The sequence below is a fragment of the Dermacentor variabilis genome, chromosome 2 (genome assembly GCF_050947875.1).
Source record: "Dermacentor variabilis isolate Ectoservices chromosome 2, ASM5094787v1, whole genome shotgun sequence".
Taxonomy (NCBI): domain Eukaryota; kingdom Metazoa; phylum Arthropoda; class Arachnida; order Ixodida; family Ixodidae; genus Dermacentor; species Dermacentor variabilis.
Genome location: NC_134569.1, coordinates 149333223 through 149350706, shown reverse-complemented (window position 1 = coordinate 149350706; position 17484 = coordinate 149333223). Strand labels below are relative to the sequence as shown.

The following is a 17484-nucleotide window of genomic DNA, read 5'->3' as shown; positions in this document are numbered from 1 at the left end:
GCTAATTCTTGGCTCAGCAGCCATCCGATATGGAGGTTCTCATTGTTGATCCCGCCAAGTGCAAGATTCGTTCTGTAATTCGTTTTTTGGATGGTATAGGGACTCCACCCATGGATATTCATCGTCAGTTGACAGAGGTCTATGGTGACAAGTGTATGCCCGTTCAACACATCCGAGAGTGGTGCAGGGAGTTTAGTGCCCATTGGAAGGAATTCCACGATGGAGAACGGATTGGAAGACCACCAGTTTTGGGGGTGGTGTCCAACGCGAAGTGCTTCAAAACAGGAGGATCACCGTCCGTGAACTTGTTGCTCAGATTCTTGGGAGTTCTTACGGTACAGTGGAAAGAGCTTTGACTGAAAAATTGGGGTATCACAAGTGTTGTACTCGATGGGTACTGCGGCTATTGACATCAGACCACAAGGAGAAATGCCTTGACTGTGCTCGCCAGTTCCTTCAAAAGTGTCAAGAAAGTAAGGAAGGATTGTTGGACTCTATTGTTATGGGAGACGAAATGTGGGTGTTTCATTTCACTGCCGAAATGAAAAAAATAAAATCCAAACAGTGGCGTCACCCAGAGTTACCCGTCGCAAAGAAGTTCAAACAAACTCCGTCTGCTGGCAAAGTCATGGCCAGTGTTTTTTGGGATTGTAAGGGGATACTACTGATTGGTTTCATAGACTGTGGGACAACAATCAACACGGACAGTTATGGTGCAACACTAAGAAAACTCAGGCGAGCTATACAGAACCGCCGGTGAGGATGACTGGCAGCCGGTGTAGTGCTGCTTCACGACAATGCCCGACCTCACGTCTCCCATCAAACCCAGGAACTTTTGACAAATTTTGGGTGGACTGTCATGTCCCACCCACCGTACAGTCCAGACCTCACGCCTAGTGATTATCACTTGTTCCTCAAGTTAAAGGAACATTTGAGTGTCCAATGCTTCCAGAGCAATGATGAAGTCAAAGAAGAGGTGAAACGCTTCCTCAATGGGTTGGTGGCGGAGTTCTACAACATCGGGATACAGAAATTGGAGCACCATCTACAAAAATGCATAGAAAAAGATGGCGATTATGTAGAGGAAAGTTTCATCTTTCCAATGATGTAAATTTCTATGATAATAAACAATGTTGTCTATTTCTAAAATTGATGGGAACCTTATTTCTGGATCAACCCTTGTATTAAACTTCTTTGAATGATGGGCTGTACGTGCCAAAACGATAATCTGATTATGAGACACGCTGTAGTGGTGGACTCCAGAATAATTTTGACACTGTGGTGTTCTTTAACATGTCCCTGAATCAAAGTGCCTATGCATTCTTGATTTTGCCCCCATTGAAATATGGCTGCCATGATCGTGATCAAACCTGCAAACTCGAGCAATGCCATAGCCGCAAAGCTACCGCGGCAGGCACAGAAGTGTTGATTTCATGAGTGACTGCTTCCGTAGTGTCGCCTAGACTCTACAGTGCACTTTAATATGGCTCTGCTTCTGCGCGCCCTGTGTAAGTTGTCTGCTTGACAAAGTTGCATGGTATTTATTTTTCAGAAATATCAGAAACATACCGTACCTTGAAATTAAATTTATCCTGTTTTGCATGTAACCGCTGTCATGTCTATAGTAGTAGCATTTCCTTGCCTTCTCACGTCACCTCCGTTCGTAACATGACTGCGTCAGTTCTACCCATTCTCTTCCTCCTCTACCCCCTCATCTCTACCATTTTATCCAGTTTCCCTCTGGACTTGTACACTAGTAGACTATGTAAGCGCTGCAATTTCTCCAGTGCCTTTGCCTGAGGTCACGGATAATTACAGCTGTCAAGAGGCTAACGTGGTGATGCCCAGAGAGCTCCAGGGGGCACTGTGCACATTCGATGCAGCACAAAGGTCCAAACGAGTTTCTCACGTCGCCTTTCTTATTTTCCATGCTCCTGTCACGTATGCATGCACTCTGAACTACCCCCCGATGCACTGTGCCAGACAGCAGCAGCAACAGCAGCAGCAGCAGTTGAAGGAAGAGGCAAAGAAAGCTTCATTTTACTAACTGTCCTACTTGATTTGGTTTTAAAATCAAATAGTCGCTATTCATAAACACAAATGTTTTTCAAATAGTCCTTGAATATTTCAGAAGCGTCAAGTGGTCTCAATCAAACATAATATTGGAGAGAAAGAAAGATAAACTTAATCCACGTGGCCATATTATATAATCATAAAATGTAAGTTACATCGTGAAGAAGGCTGTGCCGCTGAGGCAGCCAGACTTTATCGGCTAAACCACGATCATTCACACTCTTCGCAATATCCAGGGGTATGCAAACAAGCTATCATTCTATTTGTTTTGATGCTACATCTGTGCTTTCAATAAACAAGGTTTTATAATGTGCAATGTAATGACAGAAACTTGCTAACATTATTAATGCTAAGATGTAGACATTGTTTTATAGTAACAGTGAAGACAGTTGTTCAATATTCGGAAATTATTTGAAAAATATTCAATATTCGATTTGTATTTAGTGCAGCTATGCTGGCTAGAGGGGGAGGTGTCAGCATCGGCTGGGCTGCGCCGCGTATGGCGGTGCGGCATTTTTTCATGACAGCGACAGGTGGCGCGCTCATCGTCTCCGAGATGCCTAGCGTGATGTGTTTGAGCAATCTCTCTGGCTCCAAGCACGCATCGTGAAGTCTGTGGTGAAGTTAGCTTCGCCTTCCCCGCTTTTGTTTGCTTGTCATAAGGAGTTCTGAGTAACCTTCTTGACTCACGCCACTAGAAAAATTTGGTCGGTATGCAGAGTAAGCTGGATGATCTCCTGGATGTGGGCCACCTAAATGAAGTTCACGAGATGGTAAAGCATTGTGATGCGATGCCAGATCATTGTGAAATGGTGGGATCAAATAGCGACTCTCGCATACCCTACTACGTTAGCGGGTATGTTACCAGGAAAATGCTAATGAGACCAAAGTGGGAAGAGTGTTCTCTAGCTGTTGCTTCAAGCAAAAGACTTGCGCTTGCTTCGGGAAGAGTCATGCCTTACCAACCACATGGATAGAGGTGGCCTGCTTCACCTATCTCGGGCACTAAAAGACTTGGTTCCTGCGATGGAAGATGCCTTCACGCATGGTTTCAGCATTAACAAGTTGAAGGCTGACAGCATCATGGGCCTTATTTCCTGCCTGTCAATAAATAAGCTGGATATGGTTGGCTGTGCGCAGCATAGCGTAGAAATCACCAACCAAGTGATACGGTTTTTTGTCATCATGAGGTTGCACGTCCTTGTCGCAGGAGATAACGCATCGAAGCAAGGGAAGCGAGAAAAAATGAAGTACCTCAAGTTGAGGTGCACAACATAACTGCAAAGTTTATATCAGCAAGACCAACATAAAGCGTTTGTATATGTAAAACAGGAATTGTTCACATCACATTGTATGCCCAGAAATATCTTCACATCTGAACAGAATTTCCCACCCGACAAATTATTATTTGCACTGCACCTTGTTCACCGTTTCTGGGTATACACCTCCATTATATATTAGATTTGCGCTCCATTTCGTGTCATATCCTTTGTTTGAGAGCTAATAACCATGTATATAGAGTCATGCATATTATTTTATTAACAATAAATATTCTTTTTTTAAGGCATTTTTGGCATTATTTGAGCGGTACTAAATATGCGAACTTAGTTATTTGCAGGTTTCTAATATTGGAAACCAAATTTCCCTTAACGCTCTCATTATGCTGAGTTTTGTCCATTGGTGCCTACAGTTTTACCTTTCATTGCAAAATTAAATAAACTTAAAATAATCATGGTTCACTCGAGCGGCCCGTTTCAACTGAGGCGCGCACTTCAATGAGGCGCGCACCAACCAGTGGACGATTAGGACAAGCGCCTGTAGCTCAAGGCACTAATAAAGTCACGCCAGACAGAACTGCATACGGCACCCCATAATAGTCCCTTAAAATGTTAAAGCGGCACTGGCAAACTGCAAACAACCGCCTACTGCAGAAGCTTTCTGTTTGGTGCAATTATGAGTTTCACAAGTGTTGCACTGAGCGCGAAGCTAAAGCACGGCGACAAAATGACCAAAATTTAGTACATAGTACATTAGGCCAGCTGCAGCGATAAAGTCGCCTAGCCTTTAACATGATTTCCAATGCACGTATTGCGCCCCAAGAAAAAGCACTTCACAGTGGAACCAAATAACCGCAGCGGACATTAGCCAGCGTACGGGAGGCATCTCGGAGCCGACAGCAGCGCCGCCGCATCGTCCTGAAAAAATGCTGCCTCTCCAGCACTCCGATGCCGACACTTCCCCCTCTAGCCACCATAGTGCAGCCTCAAAAATGGCTATATGCACAGCTGTACATTTTGACCATGGATTAAAGTAGGGTCATTGCATGATGTAAAATGATCGTACCTATACACCATGTTGCATGACAGAAACACACTTCATGCAATTGCTGCTTAATTCATCCATGTTTGGCTAACCATAGTCACTGTCACAGTGAGTTAAGACAATGAGTCACAATGTGTAGAGATGAGGAAAGGAAGAGTTTGTCCTGATGACTTGGTCTTAAATGTTCCCGTTGTCTGTATGTCATCTGCACTGTAGATAAACTGTTCAGCTATGTCAAATCTAGAGAAGAGAACTATATTCCTGTATCATAGTTGATGAGCTGCAGGAAGCAGTGGTGCATGTGTAATTTCTAATGCATTTTTGAGTCATGATATGCTTAACTTAGCAGTCACATTGAAAACAACAGCTGAGGTTGTATATTCTTCCTTGCTCTTCAAACAGCAAAGAGTGATTTTGCTGTTCCAATCATTAAAAACAAGTAAAGGTAGCTCACTTACCTCGGCATATTTTCTTTGGAAGATTGAGCAGGTCTGGGGCTGTACGCAGTCTTTCCATGTCAGGATTCTCATCCGAAAGAACATTGGTAATGTCCACCAGTGTCAAGGCTCCAGATCTAGTGTTCAGCGCGTCGATAACGTCCTTGGGGCCGATGGCGAAAATTGGCACGTCTGAAACAAAGCCGGTGAATGGCATCATACTCAAAGATTCACTGGGCATGAGTTTTCATTGGTTAACTGCTTCGTTGAAAGTGAATAAGTTGGAACACTTTTGAACAACACAAGGACAGCTAGGGAATATAACAACAAAACTAACACGGCAACATTCAGTTATTGTAGTAATATTTTTGTGCAGTTGCATTGTATCCTGTGCTTCTGGCATTTAATTAGTGTGTTTAATCTGCCTTTTTCATTTTCCTGAGCTGCCCTTTGCCGCACGCCATTGGAAACGTTTTGGAAGGGTGCCAGGGCTTGTTGATTTGTATACCCAGACCCATGTCGAGTGTGCATTGATTATGCATTGTGTGGATCACGATTACTCATTATTGGCTTCTCCGGGGCACCATGTCGTTCCTTGAAGCCATGTAGCACTCACAAACTACTGGGTAAGAAGGACTGAGTGCATTGTTGTGCTTACAGGGCAGCCGATAAAGGCACGCCGAGTTCCGTCTGCCCAGAGACGGCTGCCTCGTAATTTGTTATCGCTGATTTCTGTATTTGCAGCTCACTTTTTGTATTCCTTTTACAGATTCTTTAGACATTTTGAATATTCACGAAGCCTTTGAGTGCAGCCTTCTGCGTCAGATTTACCAAAGTGTTGCATTTGTTTACATCAACATCTAAAGCCACAGATCGATGTTAGCTTCAGATAGTGTGGAAACGGTGCATGGCTGCTATAAAATAATCTCAAAATATACCGAAACATACATATCTGCGCACATGAGCCATGTTGTTTTACCCTTAGACGAGTCAATATGAGGGTGACACCGTTAAACAATGGTCACTGTGAACCAGACACACATATTATGGGCTATTGTTACTGTGATAAGAGTGTGTAAGCGCTTCACTTTCAACAATAGAATGTAGAAAGAAAGAGATACACAGAGACGGCGCTTCACTTTGAACTATAGAACCTATAGTTGAAAGTGAAGCGCTGCCTGTGTGTATCTGTTTCTTTCTACGTCCTTGTTCAGTCGCGCTTATACACTCTATCATGGATTCTAGCCAACTAGCCCGCCAACGTGTTTTAACCATTATTACCGATTCTCGCTTTTCTTTAGCTTCGTCATACTTACAGTATGTGTGTTACGTGTTCCGTAAAGTATTATTAGAGCAAACTCTGCTCACATAAGCGCTCATTTATAGCCCATTTAAAAAAATTTCTCTCGTGAAAATGCGGGTGGCATTGTTGACAGCATTGTTAAGTGAGTGAGGCTGTTGTTTATGCTGGTGTACCGAATGCACTGTGACTTGTTTCCCATTTGACGTAGAGGTAAACAGTGCATCCCTGGAATAAGAAACGTGTCTGCATAACAACATGTACAGACCCACCCGTCTACGTAGCGAATGCGACTGGCCGTCTTTGGGAATGGTGACCTACAGATGTTGGCACAGCACTGTGTCGCAGCCACCCCTCTATTGTGTGCATGTTGTGCGATGTGTGTACAGCTGATTTCAACCACTAAGGCCAAAACTGAACTATAAAAGCAGTTTCCCTCGTCCTAACCGCTTACTTTTCAGTTCAGGCATGCCGGTAGTAGTTTTGCTATACCTCATTTTTGCTGAACATGATCAACGTCATCTCAAACTTCATGTGCATGGCTTGAGAAGGCTGAAGTTTGTGCATTGCAACTTCAAAAGCATGTTCTGACTCATCTCGAATGTGATTAATTACACATCCAAGAGAAAGTGCTGCGGCTATCATGTCGGTTCGACGGCCGATGACATGGGGATCGGTCGAACAATGGTCGGAACGCTGATTTCGTCAGTGCTGTCAACAAAAAAGCCCATTGCCCTATGACAACTCCTGCTTGTCGTTGCTTCATTGTCGGCCTGGTATGACACAACGGTATCAGCGACATACTGTACAGAATAGGTGGCCAATTGTTGGCGTCAATGTCTTGTCGGTCTCGTATCAACCCAGTGTTAAGCGAGTCACGCATGTGCAGCCACCCCCAGTAAGAGAGGGCCGACGCTGCAAGAAGACTTCGTCAGCAATGTGATATTTCTGAAGGGCCACCCCAGTGTAACACAGGGGTTTTTCGATTAATTTGCTAGCCATCAATCAAATGCGGCTACCATGTGACTTGGGGTGCAGTCCAGACGAAGCCTTGGGTCGCGTTTTATTTTAAACGTGAAGATGCACTTGTCACTATGCATGTTTTCGTCACCACATTATGCGGTACACGGCAGGAGTGTTTGCAGCAGCATGCATCCGAGCCACATCCAAACGCTTTTGTTTTTTCAGGGGACTTGCTTCCAAGGTTAGGTTGTGTGTGCGACCCCTTCAAAATGTTTTGCGACTAATCCGCTAGGGCAGGGTGCATGTGTTGTCCTGACATTAAAAAGTTGGCTTGCTTGTTCACCTTTTTCTTGCAGTTTACCGGTCTCACTGGAACGAGTTTGATGTATTCCATAACTATTTTCACATAATAGTGCTTGCTCATAAGCTGATGTTCGTGCAGTCGCCGTTTCATGACAGTGGTTAGAGCAATAATGAGATGGCCATCGCGGCAATGACCATTTGCGAATGCCTTTTGTGTAAGAGATTAAGTTGTGTGAACAGATGCCAAATTTATTTAACAGTAACAGTTATGCACCACAAGTTTTAGAATAAGTTGTCTGTGCAGCAGCTCCAGTCCCTCAACACAAACTTGTAGTATTGGAATAAGGCTGAAACATTTCCTTCAGTGATGAACAGAACAATCATAACCTCTGTGTGTCCTCTGAAGCACTTGTTATATTCGGATAATGGATAATTGTGCTGCACTTTACCCAATATATTGATTGAAGTGCATTCTTATGACAAAACGAACCAAAATTTCAAGAGAGGTTGACAAGAAGGAACCAGAATGGAAAAAAAAAGAACTTGAGGTTGCTGCAAGGCTTCCATCTCAATAAAACTTAGCTACTCTTATATAAGCAGACTTGGGAGATAATTTTTTTAGACTTACTCATAGGAGACTACAGATGTCACTGCTACAGTTGTTGACACAAAATGAGCATCACGATAATGATTCAGCCCATTGTGTGAGGAAATGCATGCAGAAAAATATAAATAAGTATATAGCAATTTTAGTAAATGTGCCACTTCGTTGGATATATAAATGCTTTATAACAGCTGAGAGAACAAAGTCATGCAACTTCAAAGCATCACCACAGCCAGAAGTTAAAGACGTATCTAAATAACCACTGGGCCTTACTTTATGTTCATTTATTTGCACTTGCACCTCATAAAACAAAGGGGCAATAATTTTCCCAGAAGGCTAGACCAGTATGCCGATAGTATGTGTAAATGTGGTTCAGCCATCATAAAAGCCACAATAAAACCAGCTAAATCATATACATACTAGATCAGACTGCCTCGAAGTTACCTCAAAGCTGGTATGGTGCACAATGCCTACCGTGAAGAAGCATAAGGGCAGGTCATCATCGAGAACAAACAGTACCATGCATATGCAAAACTTTCCTGTATGTGTATTTTTTATGCAGGAGGCACATGATGAAAACAAAATATGAAATTAGAAGCTGAAATTTGAAGAACCAGTGGTAAAAAGCGACTGGAATAAGTAAGTGCCTTCATGAAATTATTAGCAGAGTACTTCGTCAAGAACACACCAAGAAGAAGTGTTCATAGTGTCTACAACTCTTTTAGTAAATCAGGAGCAACTGACAGAGCAATTTCGCTAGAAGGAAGACAGAGAAAGGTCCCATCTGGTGATTAAAATGAATGAATGAATGAATGAATTACAGTAAAGAGGAAGAAGAAGGGAGTCGAAGGTTACAGCAGAAATACATTGAACAAGAGAGGCGGGAATGCACAAATGCTATATATCACACGGATTTTGGGTGCCAAGGAGCCACATTTCTTTTTCCCTTATACAAGGAAACGTCTTAATGGTGCGTTTCGTTTTCAGTTATGTGATGACACATTCTGAGTCAAGAGAAACCAGGAGACAATGTAGCATTCAAGTGCAAGAAATTGGGGACCAAGAGTGTTTAAGATGCATCACAGATAAAGAATTGTGCAGTAGGACTTTCACATTCTTGAACGAAACAATGTTACCGAGTAAAAAAAAAGCATATATAGTTCTATGCTCTCCTGTTCCACACTCCCCAGCTTGGTCCCACATTCCCCAGCATGGTTCCACGCTCCCCAGCACGGTCCCACACTCCCCAGCACAGTCCCGTGCTGTGTAAGAGTGTCATACCTGGATGTGCCACCCGGAACTTGTTGAGAGCCTCTTCGACCTGGCGCCCATTGGAATGTAATCCACCTGCTGCCTTCTTCCTCAGGTTCAGGTACAGCACCACCTGAAGTCCAGTAATCGGGAAAATGCAAGTGTCATGTGACTAATCACCATGTTTACACTTTTCTCAGTTTGATTAGCCATCAGTCATCATTTGTATTTAAAAAGGCCTTGCATGAGAAAGGTAGAGAAATATGATAGATTCAATGTTTAGGCAAGTAACACATACCTATAAAGCCAACAGGCATTGGTGGAAAGAAGTGTGACAGAAATTAACATACTTATTTTGAATTGCATTGTTCAAAAAGATGTAGATAATGTTTATATTTACAAGCATGTTCATGTTTAAAAGGAAAATGAAAGAAAAGCAGGAGAGCAGGGAGCTTCCTGCCAGTTGGATATCAATCTATAACCTCGGCATGTCACACGTGGAGCTTTAACAACTGATCTAAAATTGAGAATTTCTTTCCTACTACATTATAGAATATTTCTGTAGCTCATTCTGTCTGTTTTCCATCCAAAGCTCCCCCCTTTCTTTTTTCTTTTGCTTGTCGATGGATTACATAGTTAAATTATACAGTTTTCTCTGGGTTTGTTGCAAGTATGTAGCTTTGCTAAATGTGCCTCATGAGAAGAGACGCATACATTACAGAGCTGTTTGTCCATAGGACGCTAGTGGTAGGTGCCTTCTTGCCATTGACCACTCAGTGCCAGAAAGTTCAGCTTATTTAAAATTGTGATATTATGCATCAACACTGCCAACACTGCAGAACAAGTCGGCAGAGTTTAATATATCAAGTGATTTCTCATGTGTGTAATTCAGTATATGTACTGCAGCAAGTTCAAATTTTAGTACCACACATTAATTTGGCAAAACAAGCCAACTCTTACATCATAGGTCAGTGCTGTAGGTGCTCTGCCACACATGCCAAATGGCAGCCATGATGATCGGTTTCACAGCTGTTGGCAGCTCCATCCTTTCTACGGCTTGAGAAATGCAAGGTGCTTTGGCAACATTACAGTGGCACTTTTAAAGGGGCGCTAGTTAGTAACAACATTAGGTTAGTTCAGTCTGGTGAAGCATGCCTTAAAATAAGAATATTGGTATGACATCTCAGATTTCAAAGCATTTCTGTGCTGCTGTTTTTTGGCAAAAAGAAGTGCTCAAAAGTCATTAGGCCAAGTCTTTGGTTTCCTTAGAATGCAATGTATTCTTTGTTTCTCAACAAAGTGTTAGCTAGTACGAACCAATCATTGTACAAATCTTGTGATATTACAAGCTAACACAAGAACTTCAAGCTCATCTTACAGCTTCTTTTTTTTATTGCAATGGCAATTATATGGACACTCCAGGCACATGTTTGCCATTGTTGTTGCTGTGAGGTCCCGTATAAAATCCAAGGGCAATAAAATCGTCGCCGTGTGCCGTATGCTGTATGCGTGAGTGAAAACGTGTGAGGGTGAGCCGGCGATCGTGGCTCAATCTTGCGCACGTGATGGCGGAAAGAGGGAAGGAAGCGCATTGTCTTCCTTCGCTCTGAAGGCTCTGGGGGGAGAGTAGGGATGGGGACGCATTCTACTCTGGGTGGCCTGAGCAGCCACATGTGCCAGCCCAGGCCACTGTATCTTGAAAGCCATCTGCGATGGGTATAAAGTCCGTCATGCGCTCTGTTTTTGCAGCTTAGTTTGTGTTGACTCGAGACACTGCACAACGGTCAATGTGCTAGTTGCTGCTGCCACGCTTCCTCACTCCAGCGTTTTGACAGCGAGTTTCCACGGTCTTCGAGTGAGATGTGTCCATGTTTGCTTGTGCGTGCATGACACCATGCTTGTTAATTTAGTTAGCATGTCTATGTTTACAAGTTTGTACGGCCGATAAAACTACTATCCTTACTTTGTATAGCTGCCACTAATTTGCTATCACAATCGATGCTTTGCCTCTCGGGCAAAATTGCGATTTTTGTTTCAACTATTTTGGATCATCAAGACATTGCTTACAGTAAAACAGACATTTATCATTTCCAGTATTGTAATTTGCCAATCCAGCTTAACTTAACAGTCCTCTTTAATGTCTCCTAATTTAGAGGAGTACTATTAATAAAACATGTTAGTCTACATTTTATTTCATTATTGGACAGCTGATGACCCAAGAATTACACTATGGAGCCTGAATTTATTAAGAGCACAGCAGATCACTAATTGCACCACCTTGTGATGCTATACCAGTTAAAAACGTACCCTAAGTGCAGCATGGCTTCAGATATGAAGAAAGAGACTAGTAACACCACTGAAACTTGGTGTGGTAGTCTTGTAGTATCAGATAACACTGACATGTACACACATATCGAGTTGATTCATGCAGTACGCAATAGGACAAGGGGTGTGAAAGGGTCTCCCTGCATTTCCAAGAGAAGTGCACAATTATAAGGGCCAAACCGGCAGCATTCAGTGAGAGAGTCATTGTATGGTATTCAACCACTGCACTGAGACGAGCTGACTGGCGCGTGCTTGGACTGTTTATGGTCCCACATAACTGGCTCTTTCAGTTTTGGTGATGCGAATGGTCTCCTGCTTCATGTCCAAAGCCGCACTGCACTTAGCACTTGTCCAGAACTGGTCATGCAAAAGGTGATGTAATTAATTAGCTGTGGTGCTCTTGAGGAATTCAGTCTTCATACCGTGATTATGGAATCAATGGCTACCTAAAAAGCAAATAAAGCAGCACACAAAATTCTTGTGTCAATACTATGTCTTAGTCAAGGACCCAGGATGTGTAATGAACTGGGTACTACTCAAGAATAAATGTTGTATAATTTACATTGTCAAATTTCTTGGTTTTCAGTTCCCAGCTTTGAAGTGAAGCAATCCTGCTTCGTTCTTCACAGTTTCAGCTGTGAATGCACCTTATAGCCACCAATGAGCCAAAATAGCTTGTCCCAAAAGTGTACTTGCATTCCAATAGCATATGGATGCATATTGGCTTCATGCTAATGAGGCTAGAGTACACTCTAATCGAGACGCAGCTACGAGCAGCATCGGTGATGCTTTCTTGTGTTGCAAGTCTTGCTGTGGTGGATGCTCCGTAGATGCACATGCAAAGAGAGGACATTATAGAGCAAATGCATGCTGATGGTATACAGTTGGCGTCGCCCTTGTGTAGAGCACAGGAACAGGAACGGGGAGCCACTCCGGAGGCAACCAGCGACATCTAATGGTAGCTGCTGGGCTTGAGATAAGAAGTGCCTGGGCACGTGCGGCTGACGCATCTAATCTTGGGCCCAGCCACTACCATTAGACATCAGTGGCTAGCTGTGGAGCACCCCAGTGGCCGCCATTCCGGCACTCCGCACAAGGGCGATGACGATTGTACAGCACAGTGTGCATATATTGCTTATGCAGGATGGGAAGCAGAGAGAGCCACATAGAACTAAGTGTATAATAACCTCAATTATATTTCACTGGTGAATCATGCACCTTATATGTGCACATTGAACAGGAAATGGAACAATCGCATGTGTTTTCCCATTATGAAATATTTTGCTCTAGTTATACTCTTAATTATGCACGAATGCTCAGAACAACCCCAGAGTCATTGCAAACAAACAGGCATTTCACTCAGCCACCATCACTATTGTGCACGTACCCTGCTGGCAGCACCGGGCCGTTCATCCATGAGCGAAATGTGCTTGGTGACAAGAGTATTGAGCATGTTGAACACATCCTGGTCGCTGTCTGCGCCAACGGCATCTGAATAAAAAGGAAAAAAAGAACAAAAAATAGCAAATGAGGTATGACCAGGTTCAAATTCTGTTTCCTAGCTCTTGCAGCCAATTTAATTTTCACTCATGAATAACAACACTTCAAGGAGGCTCTTCAAGTGAACATAGTAGTTTTAGCCCTTTACGGATGATACATATAAATACCAGGAGAAATAGCTCATTTCCTATCTAAATGAGCAACGTACATTGAGAATATTGAAAAAAAATATTTTGTGGAAACTTTTTCAGCAACAGGGAGGAAACACCATGCATAAAACTGGAAGTGGACTTTACCTCAGGCTACATATAGCTTTGTTTGGAATTTATACAGACAGCTCTCGTTAGATATAAACCGTAGGTTTACATTTAACTTACTTTACATCGGGTATATGACAGCACTGCAGAGAGAGATCTTGCATCGATATGTCTCATCTGACTGCGCTTTCAAAAAACCGTGAGGTGCATATCAGACATCCTCTTTCTTGCCCTGTGTTCCTGCTCTAAACCAACAAATGACGCTTTTTGCCTGTTGTTCAGGGCTGGCAAAAGACATTTAGCTGGAAACTTTGTACTCAATAACAAAACCTGGAATGAAAAGAATGTGTTTCTGGTATGTTGCCTGCAGGTAACACTTGTCTGTAAAGGGTTAACTGATACAACGAACTATATTTCAATTACATATTATATATGTTGTGACATGACAAGGCACCTTGTGAATACAATACTCCAGTTGACCTCAAGACTGCGGAATTCTGAAAGGCATGCGATGAGTTGAATTTAGCTTCAGGGATACAGGAACCAAATTTGCCTTTTGTGCTTGGCACAAATCTACTACACCATGTACATACCCTCACCATTGTGCTAAGGCAATAATTAGACTGAGTGATTTCTACGCTTCAGTCCAGCTTGGGTAGTCAGTCAGTCAGTCAAGAACTTTATTGAAGTCCTGAGGAGTTTCAAGCCGTTGAAGATCCCATGCGGGGAACTCCTCCGGCCGAAACCGTAGGCGACGCCCAAGTCGGGACGGGAACGTGGTGATGCTCCGCCAGTTCTTGGGCCCTCTGGACGGCCTTGAGTTGGTATTTAAGATTCGGGCTTTTGAGGGCTTCTTCCCATTCGGGCTCACTGGTGAGAGGGCCCTTTGGTAACGCGGTACATTGCCATAGCATGTGCGAGAGTGGGCAATAAAGTTCTGGGCAGTCTGGGCGATTTGCCGGGATTTCTGAGTTGTAGTGGTTTAGTTGGCCTCGTGACGGATACGAGTCCGTTTGTAGCATTCGAAACGCGGCCGCCTTCGCGCATTCGAATTTGGCGTGTGGGCACGGGAATTTGGTTCTGCGTTTCCGATAGTGGGAGGTGATTTCTTGGTAAGTGAGCAGCGGGTCATTAAACTGAATGTCCAGCCCCTCGGAGGCCGTGGGACCGTCGCGGCAGGAAAGTTCTCACACACGGTCGTGGGCCGTTTCATTGAGGTTAGCTTTTTGCGGGTGAATGTCTTTCCTCATGTGAGCGGGGAACCAGGAGAGGCACCGTTTGCCCTCTTTTTTTATTTCAACCTTATTTGCTTCACTTCTTATTGTACATATGGCACCAAAAGTGTGTATGGATAATATTACCCTTCTGGGCAAGATTCATGCATTCATGCTTACTGATGAGTCCTTTAAAATTCGTTTAAAATGAAATAAAAGTGCGAATAAGCAATGGCTGACTGAAGAAGCATGATTGCAGTGTATGTAGAACAAAATCGGGTCAATTCAATCTAGACTATCAATACTGATAATAAATGTTTTGAAGAATTGCTGATTAAGGATGTTGCATACAGCCAAATTTGCTGGATTTCACAGGTTGGCATGTTATCTACTTCTACAAGTCATATATTGCCACCTACATAATTTTGTGTCAACATATTCACAGGACATTCCAGAGCAGAAACTTGCTCGTGAAAAGTAAGATGTCAAAAGGAATCTCAAACTACAGACGATGACCACCTAAAGATGTCCACCTAAGAACATGCCTGTCATATAGGCATACAGTACTGAATGCGAAACTGTGCCACACTTTACAGCCATGCTTAGATAATGTATAATGTATGTAAAACAACAAGCCCAGCTAAGAACCCTCCTGTAACCTTCCATTCATCTCAGCAAAGTGTGAATGCTTTCTGGTGCCTGATATTTTCTAGCTAAAGATACTCTAGCATGCATCAACGGAGCTCGCACACTTTGCAGACTCTATTTATGAGAATCTGAGCAGCTTTCCCGGTCTTTTTGACACAGGCACTGTTTTGTAATTGTCCCTCATACAGATATGACTATATAGTATAAGGTTGAGCAATCTGGGATGCATACTGGTCACTAGACTCACATTAGTAGTTGAATAATTGACAGCTATATTCTATAAAGAAGTTGCCATGCATGGTTGTTACAGCTCAGACTGACTCACTGATATCACTAAGGTCACGCAAGTACAGGGCGGCACATCCAGGGCATCCCCCAGCACTGCTGTCCTTGATGATGTCACGCAGCACATCACTGTGGCGCTTGCTGGCAAAGAGGCTCACGGTACTGATCCCTGTCTGGAACTTGAGTGACCTGGTGATCATTCTGCAAGAACAAGCATTGGGGTGCAATTTACACTTGCACTCAGGCCGACATGTGTGAATCCTTCTAAGTCATTTTTTCAAGAAAACTGTCGGTTCTTAAGAATGTTTCTTGATTGATTGATTGATTGATTGATTGATTGATTGATTGATTGATTGATTGATTGAAGTTTATTCTTCAATATAAAATAAAGTGGAGCACGAGCTAAAGGCATGAAGCCTGACAAGGGCTGTTACTCCAGTCAGCATTTCAAGTGGAGAAAGTTCACATACATGCAATGCAATTTCATACAATGAAATTGTAAATGTATTCACCAATTATACAACATATACAAAGAGTAATGATAATCAACAGTAATTAGATACACATATTTTATGAATGTAGATAAAACAGTGCATTCACACACACACAATGTAGATGTAATGTAATGCATAGTATTGAGAACAGTATTTGTAACACATATATTATTCAAAGAGTAATTAGATACACATATTTTACAAACATAGAACTAACAGTGCATTCACATGCACAATGCAAGTGCACTCTAAAACATACATATAGCCTCAATAACACAAAGAAAGAAAAAAGTTCCTAAAGTAACACAAAAGAAATCCTAAATCATGTACAATAACATATCTTAAAATCAATATTGTAAGATGCTTTTTATTTAAATGTTCATTCAAATCAATCTTGTTTTAAACATTGTTCTAAAATCAGCTTTAAAATCAATTAAGATCAACTGGTGCAGGCAAGCCATGTGAGCTAACATGACAGATGCATAGGGAAGTGAGAGACAGTCCACATTAATTAAAAGCTTTGTGAAATTATCTGGTCTTAAAAGGCCTGCACCTTGAGAAGACATAAAGGTGAGTCTCTAGGCGTTTTCTTAAAACATTGATGTCTTCGCTGCCTTGGCCTAGCGGGGTTCTGCCCTGTGTTGTACTATGTCTATACACTTTGTATAATCTATTTAGGCTTTGGGGTATGATAAATAAGTATAAATATAGTTGCATTACTGCACCAAGCAGCATGTGAGTGTGGCATCTTTTTCAGCACAAAATGTTTTTAGCTGCTGTTGTGAGCAACCTTTGAGTGACTTTGAGTCAAAAGCCAGAGCCGTCATCCAGGCAAGTTGTGAGAACAAAATGAGATCATCCGGGCATCCAATCAAAACTTTAAAAAATGCAGTCTCTGGCCTCCAACCCTATATACAGGACTGCGTTACATATGCTAGTTACTGCCCAAACAAGTCACAAAAAATATTGCTTCCAGGTTCTTCCTAATATGTTTGTTCACAATATCACTCAAGCTATAACTTGTAATATACTGAAGTTTTATTTGTCGTTTCTGATAGGCAACATTCAAAAGGGCACTATGCACTTTGTTGTCATCTTCTGGCACTGAGTGCCGAACGCCAGTGGCCTTTGAGCTCCGTGGCATGGGTTTTCAATCACCTCGAGAGATGGCACCAAACTGTGTGGTGCCTCCTTCAGGCGCTTCTACACACCATGGCGGCTTAGCGGTTATGGTGTTGCACTGCTAAGCATGAGGTCGCGGGATCAAATGCCACAATGACCCCATTTCGATGGAGGCGAAATGTAAAAGTGTCGGTGTCCCATGCATTGGGGGCATGTTAAAGATCCCCTGGTGGTCAAAATTAATCCAGAGTCTCCCACTACGGCGTGCCTCATAATCAAATCGTGGTTTTGGCACGTAACGCTCCCAGAGCTCAATTCATTCTACTTCTAGCTGGGCAGTGCTATCTGTCTCCCTGGCAGCTTTCGTTGCCTGTTGTGCAGCATTC

General features: G+C 42.7%; 1 protein-coding gene across 1 annotated transcript in view; it reads right to left on the bottom strand.

Annotated features, from left to right (window-relative positions):
- Positions 1-17484, bottom strand: part of LOC142572841 (uncharacterized) — a 76733-nt gene that overhangs the window by 11627 nt on the left and 47622 nt on the right. The window contains exons 10-13 of the mRNA XM_075682233.1: positions 15523-15683; positions 12966-13069; positions 9284-9386; positions 4854-5024 (exon numbers count right to left, since the gene is read on the bottom strand). Of these exons, the coding sequence (XP_075538348.1) occupies positions 4854-5024; positions 9284-9386; positions 12966-13069; positions 15523-15683 (539 nt within the window). The remainder of the gene's footprint in view (positions 1-4853; positions 5025-9283; positions 9387-12965; positions 13070-15522; positions 15684-17484) is intronic.